Genomic DNA, 22,264 nt, shown 5'->3' on the forward strand with positions numbered 1-22,264 from the left:
GGAGCAAATGAATGCAAGCTTCACAAAAAATAGCAATTATTAAAACATTTGTAGCCTATCTATGGTTGATGTGTTATCAAATCAAATCAAATGTATTTATATAGCCCTTCGTACATCAGCTGATATCTCAAAGTGCTGTACAGAAACCCAGCCTAAAACCCCAAACAGCAAGCAATGCAGGTGTAGAAGCACGGTGGCTAGGAAAAACTCCCTAGAAAGGCCAAAACCTAGGAAGAAACCTAGAGAGGAACCAGGCTATGTGGGGTGGCCAGTCCTCTTCTGGCTGTGCCGGGTGGAGATTATAACAGAACATGGCCAAGATGTTCAAATGTTTATAAATGACCAGCATGGCAGAACAGTTGAAACTGGAGCAGCAGCATGGCCAGGTGGACTGGGGACAGCAAGGAGTCATCATGTCAGGTAGTCCTGAGGCATGGTCCTAGGGCTCAGGTCCTCCGAGAGAGAGAAAAAAAGAGAGAAAGAGAGAATTAGAGAGATCACACTTAAATTCACACAGGACACCGAAAAGGACAGGAGAAGTACTCCAGATATAACAAACTGACCCTAGCCCCCCGACACATAAACTACTGCAGCATAAATACTGGAGGCTGAGACAGGAGGGGTCAGGAGACACCGTGGCCCCATCCGAGGACACCCCCGGACAGGGCCAAACAGGAAGGATATAACCCCACCCACTTTGCCAAAGCACACCCCCCACACCACTAGAGGGATATCTTCAACCACCAACTTACCATCCCGAGACAACCCACAAAGATCTCCCCACGGAGATCACAGCCCACAAAGATCTCCGCCACGGCACAACCCAAGGAGGGGGGGGGGGGGGGGGCGCCAACCCAGACAGGATGATCACATCAGTGACTCAACCCACTCAGGTGACGCACCCCTCCCAGGGACGGTATGAGAGAGCCCCAGTAAGCCAGTGACTCAGCCCCTGTAATAGGGTTAGAGGCAGAGAATCCCAGTGGAAAGAGGGGAACCGGCCAGGCAGAGACAGCAAGGGCGGTTCGTTGCTCCAGAGCCTTTCCGTTCACCTTCCCACTCCTGGGCCAGACTACACTCAATCATATGACCCACTGAAGAGATGAGTCTTCAGTAAAGACTTAAAGGTTGAGACCGAGTTTGCGTCTCTGACATGGGTAGGCAGACCGTTCCATAAAAATGGAGCTCTATAGGAGAAAGCCCTTCCTCCAGCTGTTTGTTTAGAAATTCTAGGGACAATTAGGAGGCCTGCGTCTTGTGACCATAGCTATGTTATGTAATCTGTATTTAACTAGGCAAGTCAGTTAAGAATAAATTCTTATTTACAATGACATCCTACCCCAGCCAAATCCAGACGACACTGGGCACTGCCCTATGGGACTCCCAATCAAGGCCCGATGTGATACAGCCTGGATTTGAACCAGGGATTGTAGTGGTGTCTCTTGCACAGAGATGCAGTGCCTTAGATCGCTGCACCACTCAGGAGCCCCATGCTTGATCTGCTCAGTTTTCCTCCACATAACACCAGAAAATGGTCAAAAAGAGTAGAATACTCTTTTGATACTATTTGACAATTCAATGTTTCTTTAGAAAAAATCATTTAAAAAGGAACATTTTCACCATATTAAAATGACAGTTCAGTTCACGTAACAGAGTTGACCTTAAAATGAGGGACAAACGTAAATTAATCACTAATCGCTTTAAATAAATATGAATCTTCAAAAATGACTGTCAGAGCAACAAAGTAACTAGGCCTTTACAATGATGGAAAAACTTGGGGACATTTCTGCACTAAGTGGGTTAAAATCTTCCTAGAAGTCAGAAAAACATGAGGAGGGACACGTCAAAATGCTGATTTTTGGCACTTCAGCAAGTAATTATGCAAAACAAAATCACATTTATCAAATTGTCCATGTGGTCTATATTGAAATAAAGTTCATTTATATAACAGGAATTTAAAATGCAATATTGGTGCACAATTTCTACTTCATATATCAAAGGGACGCAAAAGGCACTTTCTTCCTGGAAGGACCCAACTGCTTAGAGGGTGGTTAAGGGCTTATGCCAGGAGATTAGGTCAACCCTTATCAGAGAATATTTGCTTTTTCAGTATGTTTCAACATAGGTACACAGTTTACAGGTAGTCCTACACACATCCTTAACATGAGTAATCAAGCACCAGAATGAAAAGCCTCTATTAATCAATTGTGTTAACCTGACTAGCCACTTCCAGTGGCCTACACAAAGACATAACAAAATCCATGTGACAACACATGTGACAGCCTATCAGTGGAGTCTCGTCAGAGGAGGAAGGGGTGGACCACCCCCCTCAGTGAATTTCATAAAAATAAAAATGGTAAATTGACCATATACCACACCCCCTCGTGCCTTATTGCTTAATAAGGCCATGCTCATGAAAAAAATCATGGTCATCCCTCATCTTAAACAGCACAGACCTCCACTGCAGTCTATCATACTCATCTCATATCCTTTATCTGATGGTAACTCCTCATCTTCAGTATGAACATGAATTTTGTCACTTATAATAATTGAGCAGTTGAATAATAGAATTAGGTGTGTTAGTGCTGGGCTAGAACAAAACTGCACATCCTCTACCTCGTTCTCCAAAGCCGAATGAGCATTGAACTAGACTATCACTAGGACTCATTTTTTAGGGCTAGCCAAAGGGAGGGGCATCCGAATTGCAGTATTCCTGCTGGGGTGTAGTCATTACGCCGATTCTGTTGCAAAACGTTTCGTCTGTTACAAAACGTTTTCCGTTAACTTTAAACGGAAAACGCAAACGGGAGTTTCTATTGGACAAATTAAGGTAGGTCCCTCGCCGTTTCGTTACGTTTGGTCTGTTTGCTCCATTTGGTTCTTAAACGGTAACCGGTTTCCGTAATGAATACCCGTCCCCACTAAAACACTGTGCGGTGTTGTTGATCTCAAACCAGCTGGTTGTGTTGCTTTTTCGGAATGACAATGTAGGATATGTTTTAAATAAACGTTTTAAAGGCACTATACCCTTGGTTCAAATATGCTCATTTGATATTTTAAAGTTTACTGCATCAGGCTGGATACAACACTACTCATGGCAGATGTTAATGAATTCCGGGAAGACGTCATTCCGATTAAACCCAATCCAGTACTCGAAAAATGTATTGTATTCAAAGTTTACAAGAGGAGATGGTTCATTCTGTTCGTGTTGTGCTTGCTAAATTGCTCAAACTCCATAGTAAGTGGCTTTAATTATCATTTGCTGTCTCATACATTAACTTGGCTGTAATCTGTCAATAAATTAATGGTGTGATTTTGTAACTTTTTGTAGCAATGTAAAACTCACTGTGACTCAGATTGCTACAACGTTACACCAATGTTATAATCTCTCTTTCTCTGATTGCTACAATGTTACACCAATGTAATAATCTCTAGGGCTCAGATTGCTACAATGTTACAACAATGTAGCAATCTCTATGGCTCTATTACTACATTGTTTCAAAGGTAAATGAACTGAAGAAGCATGTGACACTGACATGTAGCCTACAGGTTACTTTTGAAAAGTCTGACCTCTTTCTATTGTTTGTGATCCTGATATAATATGGTATATTATGTGAATCCCTACTGCCACATTTGATAAATGAACTAGTGTAGCCTACAGCCATATGGTGTAGTTTATAGCAACAATGCATGCTATTCTGTTCTTCTGAAATAGACTACATTTACTTCATATCATGTTTCTTTAGACCTGTCTAGAATAAATAATGGATTTATTGTGATGGTGTAGGCTATATTACATGAATTTATTAGACTTTTTAAAATGTAGATGTTCTCGAGCAGCATTATGTCCAGGAATTTTCCGAATTGGATTAATTGTTCGTACCCCCCAGGGGAATTGAACTGATTCCAGAGGCTGATCCAAAACACCCCCGGCAGAGAAGAGGTATTCGGATTGGACTCCTAATCCCGATTCAGTAGGCGCGCTCACCACCCACCGCTTCCGAGTATATTACTCTCTAATGTTCAGTCTCTGGATAATAAAGTTGACGAGCTCAGGGCGAGGATCTCCTTCCAGAGAGACATCAGGGATCGTAACATACTTTGTTTTACGGAAACATGGCTCTCTCTGGATATACTGTCGGAGTCCATACAGCCAGTTGGGTTCTCAGTTCATTGCGCAGACAAGAATAAAGATCTCTCCGGGAAGAAGAAGGGTATATGTTTCATGATTAACTACTCATGGTGTGATTGTGATAACATACATAAACTCAAGTTCTTTTGTTCACCCGACCTAGAATACCTCACAATCAAATGATGACCACATTACCTCCCAAGAGAATTCTCTTCGGTTTTAGTCACAGCCGTGTATATTCCCCCTCAAGCCGTTACCACAACGGCCCTCAAAGACTTACACTGGACTCTATGCAAACTGGAAACCACATATCCTGATACCACATTTATAGTAGCCAGGGATTTTAACAAAGCTAATCTGAGGAAAACGCTACCAAAGTTCTACCAGCACATTGACTGTAGCACTTGCTCTGAGAAAACATTGGACCACTGTTACTCAACTTTTCGAAATGCCTACAAGGCCCTCCACCACCCTCCCTTCGGCAAATCTGATCACGACTCTATTTTGGTCCTCCCTTCCTATAGGCAGAAACTCAAACAGGAAGTACCCGTGCTATGGACTATTCAATGCTGGTCAGACCAATCGGAATCCATGGTTCAAGATTGTTTTGATCATGGGACTGGGATATGTTCTGGGTAGCCTTTGAGAATAATATCAACGAATACATGTATACGGTGAATGAGTTTGTCAGAAAATGTATAGGAGATGTACCCACTTTGACTATTAAAATCTTCCCAAACCAGAAACCGTGGATAGATGGCAGCAATCGCGCAAAACTGAAAGCGACACCGACGTCTTGCTTCCGGACAAGCTAAACACCTTTTTCACCCGCTTTGAGGATAACACAGCCCAGACGGCATCCTTAGCTGCGTCCTCAGAGAATGTGCAGACCAGCTGGCTGGAGTGTTCACAGACATATTCAATCTCTCCCTATCCCAGTATGCTTTCCTGGACAAGAGGAATACCTATGTAAGAATGCTGTTCATTGACTATCGCTCAGCATTCAACACCATAGTACCCTCCAAGCTCATCATTAAGCTTGAGGCCCTGGGTCTGAACCCTGCCCTGTGCAACTCGGTCCTAGACTTCCTGACGGGCCGCCCCCCAGGTGGTGAAGGTAGTACACAACACCTGCACTTAGCTGATCCTCAACACATGGGCGATACAAGGGTGCGTGCTCAGCTCCCTCCTGTACTCCCTTTTCACCCATGACTCCCGTTTCACCCACACCTCCAACTCAATCATCAAGTTTGCAGACGACACAACAGTAGTAGGCCTAGTTACCAACAATGACGAGACAGCCTACACGGAGGAGATGAGGGCCCTGGGAGTGTGATGCAGGAAAATAACCTCTCACTCAACGTCAACAAAACAAAGGAGCTTATCGGGGACTTCAGGAAACAGCAGAGGGTGCACCCCCCTATCTACATCGACGGGACCACAGTGGAGAAGGTGGAAAGCGTCCATTTCCTTGGCGTATACATCACTGAAAACTGAAATGGTCCACCCACACAGACAGTGTGGTGAAGAAGGCGCAACAGAGCCTCTTCAACCTCAGGAGGCAGAAGACATTTGCATGGCACCATAAAAACCTCACAAACCTTCACAGATGCACAATTGAGAGCATCCTGTCGGGCTTTATCGCCGCCTGGTACAGCAACTGCACCGTCCACAACCTCAGGGCTCTCCAGAGGGTGGTGCGGTCTGCACAGCGCATCACCGAGGGCAAACTACCTGCCCTCCTGGATACCTACAGCACCCGATGTCACAGGAAGTCCTTCTATTCTATTCTACTGTATCTTGGTCTATGCAGCTCCAACATTGCTCGTCCAAATATTTATATGACCTAATTGAATTCCTTAATAACTTTAGATTGTGTGTATTGTTTTGAAATGGTTAGATATTACTTGTTAGATATTCCTGCACTGTTGGAGCTAGAAACACAAACACGTCAATACACCTGCAATAACATCTGCTGAACATGTATATGTGATCAATACAATTTCATTTGATTTGATTTGGACAGACTGCTGCAGATCCTAAATTAGTGTTTACCCTTCACTATGAAATACAGTAGCTTAGCAGCCTATAGTGACATTTCAGGAGTCATCATGAACCCCTTTAGCATATCACTCATTGAGTCAAAATGCATTTGGTTCAGACTTCTACAAGGGTACTGTGAAGGTACCTGCCATATGGTGCACCCTAATATTTCAGAGAATGTAGCTAATGTACCCCTGGGGCTATTGCTTTAATAGGGGATGTGTGCCTTAGGGCAAATCACGCCTGACAATGTAAATCGAAGCCCCATCTTCCACAGGTGATAAACCCAAGACACGGATTCATTCCTTCAATTCTTCCACTCTTCACCTCTAACTGAGCAGAACAATTCACACAAAAATTATAATATTGGAATGCAAAATGTATCAGGCTTTACTCCAATTTAACTGTCCAAGAGGGCAGACATACTTGGACTCCCGAGTGGCGCAGGGGTCTAAGGCAGTCCATCTCAGTGCTAGAGGTGTCACTACAGACCCGGGTTTGAGTCCAGGCTGTAACACAACTGGCTGTGATTGGGAGTCCTATAGGGTTTTGGCCAGGGTAGACCGTCATAGTAAATAACAATTTGTTCTTAACTGACTTGCCAAGTTAAATAAAAAAATAAAAAATCCTGTACTCCTTCTGTACTTTATATATTAAAGTTTAATAACTAGTTTGGTGAAGTTCCCGACCAATTTGCTAGTTATTCTTCTGCCTGTTTAGCCTGGCTAACGCAACCAAAACGACGAAGGCGGGTTCAGGTTCAGTGGTCCATGTGACCAGGGACCAGGTTCCCTTGGCAAATTTGCCCAAATAAATTAAATGATACTCACATCTTGTTGTCTGGTATGTCTTGGAGCAGTGCATGCTCTTGCTGCCCCGGCTCAGCTTGTGTGTGAGATGAAGGGACAGTGTCAGTGGCTTGCCCTGTTGCCAAGTCCATGTGACCAGGTTCCCTTGGCAAATTTGTACCTTTATTTAACTAGGCAGGTTAGTTAAGAACAAACTCTTATTTTCAATCACTAGGAACTGCCTTGTTCAGGGGCAGAACGACATCAGCTCGGGGATTTGAACTTGCAACCTTTTGGTTTCTAGTCCAACACTCTAACCACTAGGCCACTCTGCCGCCCCAATGGGTAGAATTCTTAGGACTTCCTCTCACAGGAGCCTCGGCTGGGTCTGAGTTATGGGAGCCATGGACTTAAATGTTCTTGTCCCAGCAGAGGCAGTCTGGTTTCCGGTTTTGCTTGGCCTGATTTTGGCTGGGTCACATATTGCATTTTCACCAGTGCCTGCGTCAATTGGGGATGTTGGCTTCTATGATGCCCATGGTTGCCCTCGGGCTGTTGCTGATGCAACCTTTTCAGCGGTGGGTGATAGGCACATGGACGCATCACGCCACCTAAATTGGTCACTCCGGGTGGCCCCGTTATGCCAATGGGCTTTGTTGTCGCTGGGGACCCCCATGGGATGAGTTATATCCCGCAAGGTGATCACGACAGACGCATCCCCTGAGGGCAGCTACATTTGGGGGTTGCTGGCATACATCAACAGACAGGGAAGGGTGCAGTCTCTAACCATCTTATCCTTGGCTCGCTCACTACTGCTGTGGAGCAGTGCGCACTTTCCCTCACCCCGGGCGACGCATCCCCCCGGGTGCCTCAATACAGGTGTGGATCTGCTATCCAGGGGTGCACCCGTTCTCTGGGATCTCCCAGATATGGGAAATGTTTGGCAAGGATGACGTAGATCTTTACTCATCATAAGAAAACGTGCGTTGTTGGCTGGTTTTCTCGATAAGGGCTCTGGGTGCTCCTTGACGCATTTCCCCCTGTGGACCTGATTCAGCCCACGCTGGAAAGGGTGCATCTGGAGGGATTGTCATTGATCCTTGTGGCTCCCCGTTGGCCCAAACAACATTGGTTTCACGGAGATCATTCTCCTTTTAGGCGGGGACCCGGATTCTAAACCTATTGCACCCATTTGGGATTTGGCTTTGGTTTTGGATGTGCTCTGTGAGGCCCCCTTTGAACCAATGGAGTCATTAGATCTGAAATCCTCTCCTACAAGACCGCCCTGCTCGTGGCTTTGGCCTCAGCCAAATGTGTTGGAGATCCCCACATGTTATCCATTCACCCCTCTTGTATAAAGTTCACCCTTGTTGACTCTAAGGTGACGTTGCGTCCTATTGCACCCTTTGCTGCTAAGGTCATGACTATGTCCTACAGGTCTCTAGCTTTGAGCTATTTCCCTTTTCACCTCCTCCATTTGCTTCTGAGGAGCAGTGGAGGTTACATGCCCTGTATCCGTATGAGCTTTACGCCATGTTTACATACCCTACATTACTCATCTCATATGTATATACTGTACTCTATACCATCTACTGTATACTGCCATCTTGATGTAATAAATGTATCACTAGCCACTTTAAACAATGTCACTTTATTTAATGTTTACATACCCTACATTACTCATCTCATATGTATATACTGTACTCTATACCATCTACTGCATCTTGCCTATGCCGTTCGGCCATCACTCGTTCATATATTTTTATGTACATATTCTTATTCATTCCTTTACACTTGTGTGCATAAGGTAGTTGTTGTGAAATTGTTAGGTTAGATTACTTGTTAGATATTACTGCATGGTCGGAACTAGAAGCACAAGCATTTCGCTACACTCGCATTAACATCTGCTAACCATGTCTTATGTGATAAATACAATTTGATTTGATTTGTACATTGAGCGGCATAGGGGTGTACGTTTGAGTGTCCAACTTTTTGTCTGTTTTGCTAATCCGGATAGTTTTAGGGGGCTTTCTAAACTGCAGCTCGGGGGCTATTTCTCTGGTCTGCTATGACAGCAAAAGGCAAGAATTACCTAACGGTGCATGTGCCCATTTCACCAGGGGTTTGGCAACGTCTTGGGCGTTGTTTAAAGGGTTGCCTTCAGGAGATATCTGTTCTACGGCGAGTTGGGCATTACCAAACATTTTTGTGAAGTTTTATTGCTCGGATTTCATTGCCCCCTGTGTAGCCAACTGTGTGGTTACCGCTGGGTCAGGAGAGGGTCATTAAGCAGCATGCAGATTGCACAATACCCGGGTACCGCAGGTTTTCCTATCGGGATGGAACTCTGAGTGGTCTGCCATTGGCAATTTCATTTGGTGCCCCCTGGGGTCGGCCTGGGGTGTGATTTCATGTCCTCATAGCTTTGTTGTACTGAGTTGAGTGACTGAAAGGGAAGGTACAGTTATGACTATAACTACTGTTCCATGAAGGAGGGAAAGGAGGCAAAACACCTGTTCGGCCATGAACATCTGTTCGGACAGTTCTGGGCACGGTGAAGAGCGGTACTGAATTGAAGGAATGAATTCGTGCCTTCATATTTGCGTGTTGTAGCTTAGACTTTACTTTAAATCATCTGAGGTTTTAGTGTTGTGCCCGCCATCGGTTGAGACACAACATGCTCTTGAGTAGGCTGGAATCTAGTGCTCAGAGGCAGATGAAATTAAAACTTTGTCTGGATAGGCCAGAAAATGTGACACGTCACTCCCTATGCAAATGTTGGGTGTGAAACCTGACACTTCAAGTAAGCTCCGCTGATTGAGAAGTAGTGGAAAGCAGACAATTGGGGTTTACTGGCACTATAAGGTACTGGACCCTGCAACGTTCACAGGGGGCTTTGTACACCAAAATGTAAGTTGGAACCGGTCCACAACCGCTCAAAGTCTCCTATATAAGGGACAACATCTAAGAGGTTAAAGTTAGGTTAATCTTTGAAGGAGAGGGCACAGGGGTCAAACTGTATATGGTTAACATGCTGTGATTGTATCGGCCTATCACTGTTTATTGGGCTGGGATGGTTGGTCTCTCTCCTCAGCATAGGAATTCTACATATTCATTTTGACCAATGAATGACAATATAAATCATAGACTGTTCTCTCTGCTACCGCACGGCAAGCGGTACCGGAGAGCCAAGTCTAGGTTCAAGAGGCTTCTAAACAGCTTCTACCCCCAAGCCATAAGACTCCTGAACAGCTAATTAAATGGCTACCCAGACTATTTGCAAATAAGCCTATGTAAACACTCCATAGTAGCCTGATTTGAATAGTCCGGCCTAAAGCTGGGTCATACGCTAGTGCCTTGTGAGTCATTGCTTCTGTTTTCACGTGACTTGGAGTTCCACAAGGCAAGGCTGTGGTTTACTTCCTGCTTAGAGATGTATCTTTTTATCACATGATCACATGTATACCAGTGGGTTGCGTTTGTCATGCAGTTTTGCCATATCTTCCTTGGGAAAGAGGTATTCAGTCCTTAATAGGACTTCCTGGTTAAATAAAGGTTAAATAGAATAAATCAAGCTTTACGTCTCATTGGTTGACGTCTTGATTGGACTGGAATATTAACAGATGGTGTCCGATCAGACACTTTTGTGTCACTGCATTGTAACATTGGGCAGATAGAATGATTGAGGAAATATCAGTGAAGAACATTTGTGTACAAGCAGCAAGTTGTAAACAATGTAATAACACATTTATTGTATATATAATCAAATGATCCTAAAACACCCTCTTCCTTTGTGTTTGTGCTTGTGTCCTCAGTTATGGCTGACCTTTGCTCCAGTGGCAGACCATTCAGCCCAGTTCATGGGTGTCACCCTGGACCAGATCAACTGGCTGTCCATGATCTACATGGTGGTGGCCATTCCTCTCAGCTTTGGGACCACATGGATGCTGGACACCTTAGGACTCCGAATCACAGTATGTACAGTCTGGTCAAGGTAGACCACACACAGGTCTCCTGACCTCAATGGGACTTCCTGGGCAAATAAAGGTTAAATTAATAAAACAGACCAGATTCCATTAAATCTGCCTTGCCTACAGTATCTCGCAGAATATTTGTTTACAACGCTGTGCACACACTGAAAACAAACCTGTGAGGGGAGTCTGTCCAGTGCTTGAAATGAAAGATACAGACTGTTCCTTTAAGATATGCATGAAATAAATATGCATGAAAGAGATATGATGAAAGAGATATGGATGAGAGGTGTAAGAGGGATATTCAGTAAAGTGTGAATGTTTGAGTTTGTCTGGAAAAATCTCAGATAGAAAGTGTGTGGGCTTTGTATATGAAGTCTGCTGTCAGTGATAGAGGAAGCTGCCCACATGCAGATGGCACTCTGATTTTTTTACTAAACCGTGCCCATTGTGACATTTTGCCTTTCTGACTGTTCTATAGCTGGTGCTGGGTTCCTGGCTCAACATGTTGGGAGCTGTGCTGCGTTTCGTGGGCATCATGAGGAACCTACCAAGTGCAGCCAATTTCCCCGTGGTGATGGGGGGCCAAACCCTGTGTGCCCTGGCCCAGCCCCTGGTTATCTTCACTCCCACCAAGCTGGCAGCCCTCTGGTTCCCAGAGCACCAGCGAGCCACCGCCAATATGATAGCCTCCATGTGTGAGTGAGCTATGGTTGCTGTCCTGTCCACCACAGATTTTCCCATCAGTTACTCTGTTAAAACTACCTGTGTCAAGTCAGCATTATTGGTTTAGTCACCACTTGCCATATGTGTTTTGAATTGCCAACTGCTCCTCTTTCTGTCAGCTTTCTGTCAGCTTTTCAGTCAGCTTTTCCGTCAGCCTCAGTCAGCTTTTCAGTCAGCTTTTCAGTCACAGGAACTGAGATCCCCTAAAAAGTAGGAAGAGAAAGTCCAAAATGTCTGTTCGTTTAAGCTCCAAATGACAATATCATGGCGGACTATTTTAAATTTTTTGGTTGTGTTTCTCTATTTCTCCTTTCAGCCAATCCCCTTGGGATTCTCATTGCTAGCATCTTTTCCCCTATGATTGTGGGGACTACCAACAACATCCCTTTATTGGTGAGTTAAGGAAGAAATAGTAAAACAGATTGTCTTGACTTTAGATTGCATATATATTTATCACTACAATTATACTTTTTCCGCGTTCACTGATCTTCCCAGCTGTTCATATATGCTGTACCAGCAGCCATTACCTGTCTCCTAGCAACAGTGGGGATCCGTGATAGTGCCCCCCCAACGCCCCCCTCAGCCAGTGCCGAAAGCTCCAACTCAGAGCCCTTCCTGGAGGGAATCAAGCTGGTGAGGAGTTATACACACAAAGAATGACAATACTGTACTAATAATATTTGTAGTCCCCATCAACATTTAATTCACTCCTGATGGTACTGAGGTTCAGACTCATTATTCTTCATTTGAGAGGGGTAGCAGCATCCATATTGCATTGTATATTTGGTGTTTATTAGCAGATACTCTTCCTTTCTTACTCTCTGTCCAGCAAAATGAAGGCAGTTATACCATTTTAAAAACATTAACAATAGATTTCACAACACATTAAGTGTCTGCCTTTAGGCCCCGACTCTATTACCACATATCTACAACACAATATCCATGTGTACGTGTGTGCATATTGTGTATGTTATCGTGTGTGTCTGTGCCTATGTTTTTGTTGCTTCCCAGTCCCCGCTGTTCCATAAGGTGTATTTCTATCTGTTTTTGAAATCAAATGTTACTGCTTGCATGAGTTACTTGATGTGGAATAGAGTTCCATGTAGTCATGGCTCTATGTAGTACTGTGCGCCTCCCATAGTCTGTTCTGGACTTGTGGACTGTGAAGAGACCTCTTGTGGCATGTCTTGTGGGGTAGGCATGGGTGTCCGAGCTGTGTGCCAGTAGTTCAAATAGACACATCGGTACATTCAACTTGTCAATACCTCTCACAAATACAAGTAGTGATGAAGTCAATCCCTCCTCCACTTTGAGCCAGGAGAGATTGACATTCATATTATTAATGTTAGCTCTCTGTGTACGTCCAAGGGCCAGCCGTGCTGCCCTGTTTTTAGCCAATTGCAAAAAAGTCCCTCTTTGTGGCACCTGACCAAACGACTGAACAGTAGTCCAGGTGCAACAGAACTAGCGCCTGTATGGCCTGCCTTGTTGATAGTGCTGTTAAGAAAGCAGAGCAGCGCTTTATGATGGACAGACTTCTCCCCATCTTAGCTTTTGTTGTATCAATATGTTTTGACCATAACAGTTTACAATCCAGGGTTACTCCAAGCAGTTTAGTTACCTGAACTTGCTCAATTTCCACATTCTCAATTTGCAGTACGTTTGCCAATCGGTTGTGCAGCCAGACTTATTTGCCATTCTTTTTGCCTCATCCCTCTCAACCATACATTTTTAAATTCCTCATCAATCCAGGTGGATTTAACAGTTTTTACAGCCATTTTCTTCATGGGTGCATGCTTATTAGTAACTGGGATAAGCAATTTCATAAATGTGTCAAGTGCAGCGTCTGGTTGCTCTTCATTGCACACCACAGACCAACAAATATTTTTTACATCAATCAACGTAGGAATCACTGCAAAACGTATTGTATGACCTCTTATACACTATATTAGGCCCAGCCTTTGGAACTTTGGTTTTCCTAGATATGGCTACTATATTGTGATCATCATATCCGATGGATTTGGATACTGCTTGAAATCAAATTTCTGCAGCATTGAAAGATCCCTGATGGCTATCTTCTAACAGGAACATCTGTAACCCACTGTAACCTGTGCCTGTCTGCCTCCTGTTCCTTTGTAGCTCCTGAGGAACAAGGCCTACATGATTCTCCTGCTGTGTTTCGGCTCGGGGATCGCTGTGTTCACCTGCTTCTCTACACTGTTGGAGCAGATCATGTGTGTCCGAGGGTACACTAATGTAAGCACCCATCAATGATCCCAAAGGACCAACAAAATTAGTTTTTCATTGCAAAATATGAAAAAATATGTCCCATGAATTGGTTTCCTGAACAATATTTTCAATGTGTGTTGTTGTTGCAGGACTTTGCAGGACTGTGCGGAGGTCTCTTCATCGTGTTCGGTATAGTCGGAGCTGGCTTCCTGGGTCTCTACGTTGACAAGACCAAGAAGTTCACTGAGGTCACCAAGGTCAACATGAGCCTCTCAGCGCTGGCCTGCATTGCCTTCTCAGTGGTGAGTCGGGATCAAACCTCAGGGTTATCAGTTTCGTACCTCATGAATAGGTGTGATGATGAAACAGTGATGCATGTTCCAAACTAAGGTTTGGGGTGGAGGAAAACAGCATATATTTTCAGTTTTTCTTCTTTCAAGGTATCAAATCAAAATGAATTGGTCACATACGTGTTTAGCAGATGTTATTGCGGGTGTAGCGAAATGCTTGTGTTTCTAGCTCCGACTGCAGTAATATCTAACAAGTAATACCTAACAATTTCACAACATACAGCCTATACTCACAAATCTAAGTAAAGAAATGGAATTAAGAATATATAAATGTATGGACAAGGAATGTCAGAGCGGCATAGACTAAGATACAGTAAAATAGAATACATTAAATACATATGAGATGAGTAATGCAAAATATGTAAACATTATTAAAGTGACTAGTGTTCCATTTATTTAAATGGCCAGTGATTTAAAGTCTATAGGCAGCAGCCTCTAATGTGCTAGCGATGGCTATTTAACAGTCTGATGGCCTTGAGATAGAAGCTGTTTTTCAGTCTCTCGGTCCCAGCTTTGATGAACCTGTACTGACCTACCCTTCTGGATGATAGCATGATGAACAGGCAGTGGCTCGGGTGGTTGTTGTCCTTGATGATCTTTTTGGCCTCCCTGTGACATGGGTGCTGTAGGTGTCCTGGAGGGCAGGTTGTTTGCCCCCGGCGATGCGTTGGGCAGACCATACTCTCCAGTACCAGGTGACAGGATGCTCTCAATTGTGCATCTGTAAAAGTTTGTGAGGGTTTTAGGTGCCACGCAAATTTATTCCACCTCCTGAGGTTGAAGAGGCGCCGTTGCGCCTTCTTCACCACACTGTCTGTGTGGGTGGACCATTGATGTGTACGCCGAGGAATTGATGTGTACGCCGAGAACTTTAATCTTTACACCTTCTCCACTGCGGTCCTGTTGATATGGATAATAGGGGGGTGCTCCCTCTGCTGTTTCCTGGAGTCCACGATCATCTCCTTTGTTTTGTTGACGTTGAGTGAGAGGTTATATTCCTGGCGCCACACTCCGGGAGCCCTCACCTCCTCCCTGTAGGCTGTATCGTTAGTGTTGGTAATCAAGCCTACTACTGTTGTGTTGTCTGCAACTTGATGATTGAGTTGGAGGCATGCGTAGCCACGCAGTCATGGGTGAAAATGGAGCACAGGAGGGGGCTGAGCACACAGCCTTGTGGGGTCCCAGTGTTGAGGATCAGCGAAGTGGAGGTGTTGTTTTCTACCTTCACCACCTGGGGAGGTGGTCTGTCAGGAAGTCCAGGAGCCAGTTGAACAGGGCGGGGTTCTGACCCAGGGCCTCAAGCTTAATGATGAGCTTGGTGGGTACTATGGTGTTGAATGCTGAGCTATAGTCAATGAACAGCATTCTTACATAGGTATTCCTCTTGTACAGATGGGATAGGACAGTGTTCAGTGTGATGGCGATTGCATTGTCTGTGGATCTATTCCGGCGGTAAGCAAATTGAAATGGGTCTAGGGTGACAGGTAAGGTAGAGGTGATATAATCCTTGACTAGTCTCTCAAAGCATTTCATGATGACAGAATTGACTGCTATGGGTCGATAGTAATTTAGTTCAGTTACCTTTGCTTTCTTGGGTACAGGAACAATGGTGGACATCTTGAAGCATTTGGGGACAGCAGACTGGGATAGGGAGAGATTGAATATGTCTGTAAGCACTCCAGACAGCTGGTCTGCGCATGCTCTGATGACGGGGCTGGGGATGCTGTCTGGACTGGCAGCCTTGCGAGGGCTAACACGCTTAAATGTCTTACACACTTTGGCCACGGAGAAGGAGAGCCCACATTTCTTGGTAGCGGGCCGCGTCGGTGGCACTGTGTTACCCTCAAAGCGGGCGAAGAAGGTGTTTAGCTTGTCCGGAATCAAGACGATGGTGTCTGCGACGTGGCTGATTTTCCTTTTGTAGTCCGTGATTGTCTGTAGACCCTGCCACATACGTACGTTTCTTGTCTGAGCTGTTGAATTGCAACTCCACTTTGTCTCTGTACTAACATTTTGCCTGTTTGATTGCCTTACGGAGGGAATAACTACACTGTTTGTATTCTGCCTTATTCCCAGTCACCTTGCCATATTTATAAATGCAGTGGTTTGCGTTTTCAGTTTTGTGCGAACCATGCCTTCTATTCACGGTTTCTGGTTAGTGTAGGTTTTAATAGTCACAGTCACAGTCACACATTTGAGTTTCTGCCTATAGGAAGGGAGGAGCAAAATGGAGTCATGGTCAGATTTGCCGAAGGAGGGCGGGGGAGGGCCTTGTAGGCATCCCGGAAGTTGGAGTAGAAGTGGTCGAGTGCTTTAGCAGCGCGAGTACTACAGTCAATGTGTTGATAGAACTTCGACATCCTTTTTCTAAAATTTGCTCGGTTAAAATCCCCAACTTCAATAAATGTGGCCTCAGGATATGTGGATATGTGATAAAGTCCTGTGAAGTTCTTTGAGGGCCGTCGTGATATTGGCTTGAAGGGGAATATACACGGCTGTGACTATAACCGAAGAGAATTCTATTGGGCGATAATACGGTCAGCATTTGATTGTGAGGTGTTCTAGGTCGGGTGAACAATCACACCATGAGTCTCTAAACACCACCACACATCTTCTTCTTCCCGGAGAGATATTTATCCGTGTCTGCGCAATCAACTGAGAACCCAGCTGGCTGGACTTCCCCATACAGTATATCCCGAGAGAGCCATGTTTCCGTGAAACAGAGTATGTTGTAATCCCTGATGTCTCTCTGGAAAGAAATCCTCGCTTTGAGCTCATCAACTTTATTATCCAGAGACTGAACATTAGCGAACTAGAAGACCACTCCGAGTACCTCTCCTCTGCCGGCGGTGTTTTGGGTCGGACTCTGGAATCAATTAAATTCCCCTGGGGGGTGTGAACAAAGGATTCGCTTTGGGAAAGTCATATTCCTGGTTGTAATGCTGGTAGTGCTGGTGAGTTACCTCCACTCTGATATTCAGTAGTTCTTCCCGGCTGTATGTAATAACACAAAAAAAATGTGGGGTCTAATAATGTAATAAATAATACGTAAAAAAACTAAATACTACACATTTTCCTATGAGCTAGAAGCACAGCAGCCCTCTCTGTTGGTACCATTATCCTCTTTACAATCTTCTATTTTTACCAAGCAGTTTTGTGTGTAACGCCTTCTCATCCTTGTGTGTGTGTGTTTCCCCCTACCAGGTATCTCAGATGCGGAATCAGGGAATAGCCGTGGCCGTTGCTTGTTCGCTCTTCGGCTTTTTCGGCTTCTCCATTTACCCGGTTGCCATGGAGTTGTCTGTGGAGTGCTCCTACCCGGTTGGGGAGGCCACCTCAGCAGGCCTGATATTTATATCAGGGTACATCTGTCTGATACACTGTTTCACACAAGAAGAACATAGACTAAAGAGCAAGAGTGTGAATAAAGGGCTAAGTGTTAATAAGAATGTGCTTGTTTTTGTTTTTTTTCAGACAGATCCAGTCAGTTATCTATATACTGCTTCTTCAGGGGTTGACCAAACCAATGGCCTACTCGCCCTTCTCTACCTGTTCTGTAGGAGGGGATGCGGCCTTGAGTTGGAGGGGTAAGTCAAGAACTACCATATGTATCGGAGGGATTAAAATAGTATATGCATGCTAATTGAGGTATGGTTGCCCACCATTACATTTCTGTAGGCAATTACAGCTATTGGTTGTTTTGTTAGCAGTTAAGACTTTGCATTTGTATGAAAATAACACAAGATGCATATGGCAGACCGAAATGTTGGCTGAAACAGCATCCTAGACAACACATGGTTTGCCACAGCTAACAAAATACAGTACCAGTCAAAAGGTTGGACACAACTCATTCCAGGGTTTTTCTTTATTTTCACAATTTGTTACATTGTAGAATAATAGTGAAGACATCAAAACTGTGAAATAACACATGGAATCATGTAGTAACCAAAATAAGTGTTAGGTAGAGGTGGTATACAGAAGATAGGCCTATTTGGTAAAATACCAAGTCCCTATTATGGAAAGAACAGCTCAAATAAGCAAAGAGAAACGACAGTCCATCATTACTTTAAGACATGAAGGTCAGTCAATTTGGAACTTTGAACGTTTCTTCAAGTGCAGTCGCAAAAACCAAGCGCTATGATGAAACTAGCTCTCATGAGGACCGCCACAGGAAAGGAAGACCCAGAGTTCCCTCTGCTGCAGAGGATGAGTTCATTAGAGTTACCAGCCTCAGAAATTGCAGCCCAAATAAATGCTTCACAGAGTTCAAGTAACAAACACATCTCAACAAATCAAATCAAATTTTATTGGTCACATACACATGGTTAGCAGATGTTAATGCGAGTTTAGCGAAATACTTGTGCTTCTAGTTCCGACTGTGCAGTAATATCTAACAAGTAATCTAACAATTTCGCAACATCTACCTTATACACACAAGTGTAAAAGAATGAATAAGAATATGTACATAAAAACTGTATGGATGAGCGATGGTCGAACGGCATAGGCAAGATGCAGTAGATGGTATAGAGTACAGTATATATGAGATGAGTAATGCAGGGTATGTAAACATTATATAAAGTGCCATTGTTTGAAGTGACTAGAGATACATTTTTTTTTACATCCAATGTTTAATTATTAAAGTGGCTAGAGATTTGAGTCAGTATGTTGGCAGCAGCCACTCAATGTTAGTGATGGCTGTTTAACAGTCTGATGGCCTTGAGATAGAAGCTGTTTTTCAGTCTCTCAGTCCCAGCTTTGATGCACTTGTACTGATCTCGCCTTCTGGATGATAGCGGGGTGAACAGGCAGTGACTCGGGTGGATCTTTTTGGCCTTCCTGTGACACCGTGTGGTGTAGGTGTCCTGGAGGGCAGGTAGTTTGCCCCCGGTGATGCGTTGTGCAGACCTCACTACCCTCTGGAGAGCCTTACGGTTGTGGGCGGAGCAGTTGCCGTACCCGGCAGTGATACAGCCTGGCAGGATGCTCTCAATTGTGCATCTGTAAAAGTTTGTGAGTGTTTTTGGTGGCAAGCCAAATTTCTTCAGCCTCCTGAGGTTGAAGAGACGCTGCTGCGCCTTCTTCACCACGCTGTCTGTGTGGGTGGACCATTTCAGTTTGTCCGTGACGTGTACGCCGAGGAACTTAAAACTTTCCACCTTCTCCACTACTATCCCGTCGATGTGGATAGGGGAGTGCTCCCTCTGCTGTTTCCTGAAGTCCACAATCATCTCCTTTGTTTTGTTGACGTTGAGTGTGAGGTTCTTTTCCTGACACCATACTCTGAGGGCCCTCACTTCCTCCCTGTAGGCCGTCTCGTCGTTGTTGGTAATCAAGACTACTACTGTTGTGTTGTCTGCAAACTAGATGATTGAGTTGGAGGCGTGCATGGCCACGCAGTCATGGGTGAACAGGGAGTACAGGAGAGAGCTGAGCACGTACCCTTGTGGGGCCCCAGTGTTGAGGATCAGCGGGGTGGAGGTTGTTTCCTATACTCACCACCTGGGGGCAACCCGTCAGAAAGTCCAGGACCCAGTTGCACAGGGCGGGGTCGAGGCCCAGGGTCTCGAGCTTAATGACGAGTTTGGAGGGTACTATGGTGTTAACTGCTGAGCTGTAATCGATGAACAACATTCTTACATAAGTATTCCTCTTGTCCAGATGGGTTAGGGCAGTGTGCAGTGTGATTGAGATTGCATCGTCTGTGGACCTATTGGGGCGGTAAGCAAATTGGAGTGGGTCTAGGGTGTCAGGTAGGGTGGAGGTGACATGATCCTTGACTAGTCTCTCAAAGCACTTCATGATGACGGAAGTGAGTGATAGTCGTTTTGCTCAGTTACCTTAGCTTTCTTGGCAACAGGAACAGTGGTGGCTCTCTTGAAGCATGTGGGAAGAGCAGGCTGGGATAGGGATTGATTGAATATGTCCGTAAACACACCAGCCAGCTGTTGTGCGCATTCTCTGAGGACGAGTCTAGGGATGCCCTCTGGGCCGGCAGCCTTGCGAGGGTTAACATGTTTAAATGTTTTACTCACGTTGGCTGCGTTGAAGAAGAGCCCGCAGGTTTTGGTAGCGGGCCGTGTCAGTGGCACTGTATTGTGGCACTGTATTGTGGCACTGTTAAGAGGAGACTGTGTGAATCAGGCCTTCACGGTCGAATTGCTGCAAAAAAAACACTGCTAAAGGACACCAATAAGAAGAAGAGACTTGCTTGGGCCAAGAAACACGAGCAATGGACATTAGACCGGCGGAAATCTGTCCTTTGGGCTGATGAGTCCAAATTTGGTTCCAACCGCCGTGTCCTTGTGAGACGCAGAGTAGGTGAACGGATGATCTCCGCATGTGTGGTTCCCTCCGTGAAGCATGGAGGAGGAGGTGTGATGGTGTGGGGCTGCTTTGCTGGTGACACTGTTAGGGATTTATTTAGAATTCAAGGCAAACATAACCAGTATGACTACCACAGCATTCTGCAGTGATACGCCATCACATCTGGTTTACATTTTGTGGGACTATAATTTATTTTTCAACAGGACAATGACACAACACACCTCCAGGCTGTCTAAGGGCTATTTGACCAAGAAGGAGAGTGATGGAGTGCTGCATCAGATGACCTAGCCTCCACAATCACTTGACCTCAACCCAATTGAGATGGTTTGGGATGAGTTGGACTGCAGAGTGAAGGAAAAGCAGCTACTAAGTGCTCAGCAAATGTGGGAACTCCTTCAAGACTGTTGGAAAAGCATTCCAGGTGAAGCTGGTTGAGAGAATGCCAAGAGTGTGCAAAGCTGTCATCAAGGCAAAGGGTGGCTACTTTGAAGAATCTCAAATATAAATTATATTTTGATTTGTTTAACACTTTTTGGGGGACTACATAATTCCATATGTGTTATGTCATAGTTTTGATGTCTTCACTATAAATGTACAATGTTGAAAATAGTAAACATTAATAAAAACCCTTGAATGAGTAGGTGTGTCCAAACTTTTGCCTGGTACTGTATGTTGCAAATACATTATTTCCATTGAAATTGAGGGGACAGGTGCCGTGACAAGCTATAGTTTATTTTACAACAAATACGTTAAAAAGTATTGCCCTCCAAAAATAAAATACGTGCACAAGGCCAAAACACAGTGATGCCAGAGGTTATGTTCAGTTAAATTGCCACTCTTTTTCTAAATATAACATAATGAAATCCTCTGGGGACTTGATAAAGAGGAACAAGCCTGTATTGTTATTGTCTGGTGCTTTGCAGTGGCTCTAGCAGCGTGATTCTCTCGAAAACACACACACTGTGATTAGTTCCTGTAGAAATGTCTGAAAATGTCTTAGCTCGTCATTGACTTGTCTTTTTCTGTGTACGTCTCCACAGTGCCCGTGCTGGTGATGGCAGGCCTGTTCAGTGTCTTTACCTGCTGCTTTGTTATCTTCTTCCACACGAAGTACAGGAGACTGGATGCTGAGGCACAGGCTGGTGGAAAAAAGCCAACTCTGGCAACCTGTGACAGCACGTCAAACTCTGACCAAAAGTAGGAACAGGTCAGGGGTTAACTGAACTGCTTTGAGATCACTAGCATCATTTCAGAAGCACAACAATTCTCACGAGGCCAAGTGTATTGACTTACCATTACATTCCTTAATAAAGATTATTTAGGTTTTCGGAATGTAACTGAAAGGTAATTTCTACCTTTGCTATACTGCTTCATTCTCTCGTCCCAAGTGAATGATTACAGTTTTGACAATAGCGATATTTAATATTGCTTAAACGGTGGTGGTAAAAAGTTACTCGATTTGAAACGGGGCTTTCCTTTTATACAGGTATGCTCTAAGATGAATAGCATCTTATGCACCGCACCGTTTGTACTGATGCGGAGCAGAGTGGAGGTCATTTCGGCTCGGTCTGTTAAGTTGGACATTAAATGTATGATGCAAAAGTAATCCAATACCTGAATTGACTGAAATTTCAATGGAATTAAACTGTGATGGTAGTGGACATGTATGCTTGTGGGGTGTACAGACTAGTTCATAAAATA

The 22,264-nt window shown here is 44.5% G+C and overlaps 1 protein-coding gene across 2 annotated transcripts; it reads left to right on the top strand.

Annotated features, from left to right (window-relative positions):
* Nucleotides 1-2,869: 2,869 nt before the first annotated feature.
* Nucleotides 2,870-21,900, top strand: LOC110505073 (solute carrier family 49 member A3). 2 transcript variants are annotated; one of them, XM_021584030.2, is made up of 10 exons: nt 2,871-3,238; nt 10,779-10,937; nt 11,416-11,632; nt 11,977-12,053; nt 12,156-12,293; nt 13,800-13,916; nt 14,039-14,191; nt 17,444-17,601; nt 17,714-17,826; nt 21,604-21,900. In XM_021584030.2, the coding sequence occupies exons 1-10, from the start codon at nt 3,095-3,097 to the stop codon at nt 21,762-21,764; spliced, it is 1,437 nt and encodes a 478-aa protein (XP_021439705.2). In that variant the 5' UTR covers nt 2,871-3,094; the 3' UTR covers nt 21,765-21,900. The 2 variants fall into 2 exon arrangements, with proteins under 2 accessions (XP_021439706.2, XP_021439705.2); XM_021584031.2 differs by lacking the exon at nt 17,444-17,601 and having other exon boundaries at nt 2,870-3,238.
* The last annotated feature ends 364 nt before the right edge of the window (nt 21,901-22,264 follow it).

Source organism: Oncorhynchus mykiss, chromosome 31 (genome assembly GCF_013265735.2).
Source record: "Oncorhynchus mykiss isolate Arlee chromosome 31, USDA_OmykA_1.1, whole genome shotgun sequence".
NCBI classification, from domain to species: domain Eukaryota; kingdom Metazoa; phylum Chordata; class Actinopteri; order Salmoniformes; family Salmonidae; genus Oncorhynchus; species Oncorhynchus mykiss.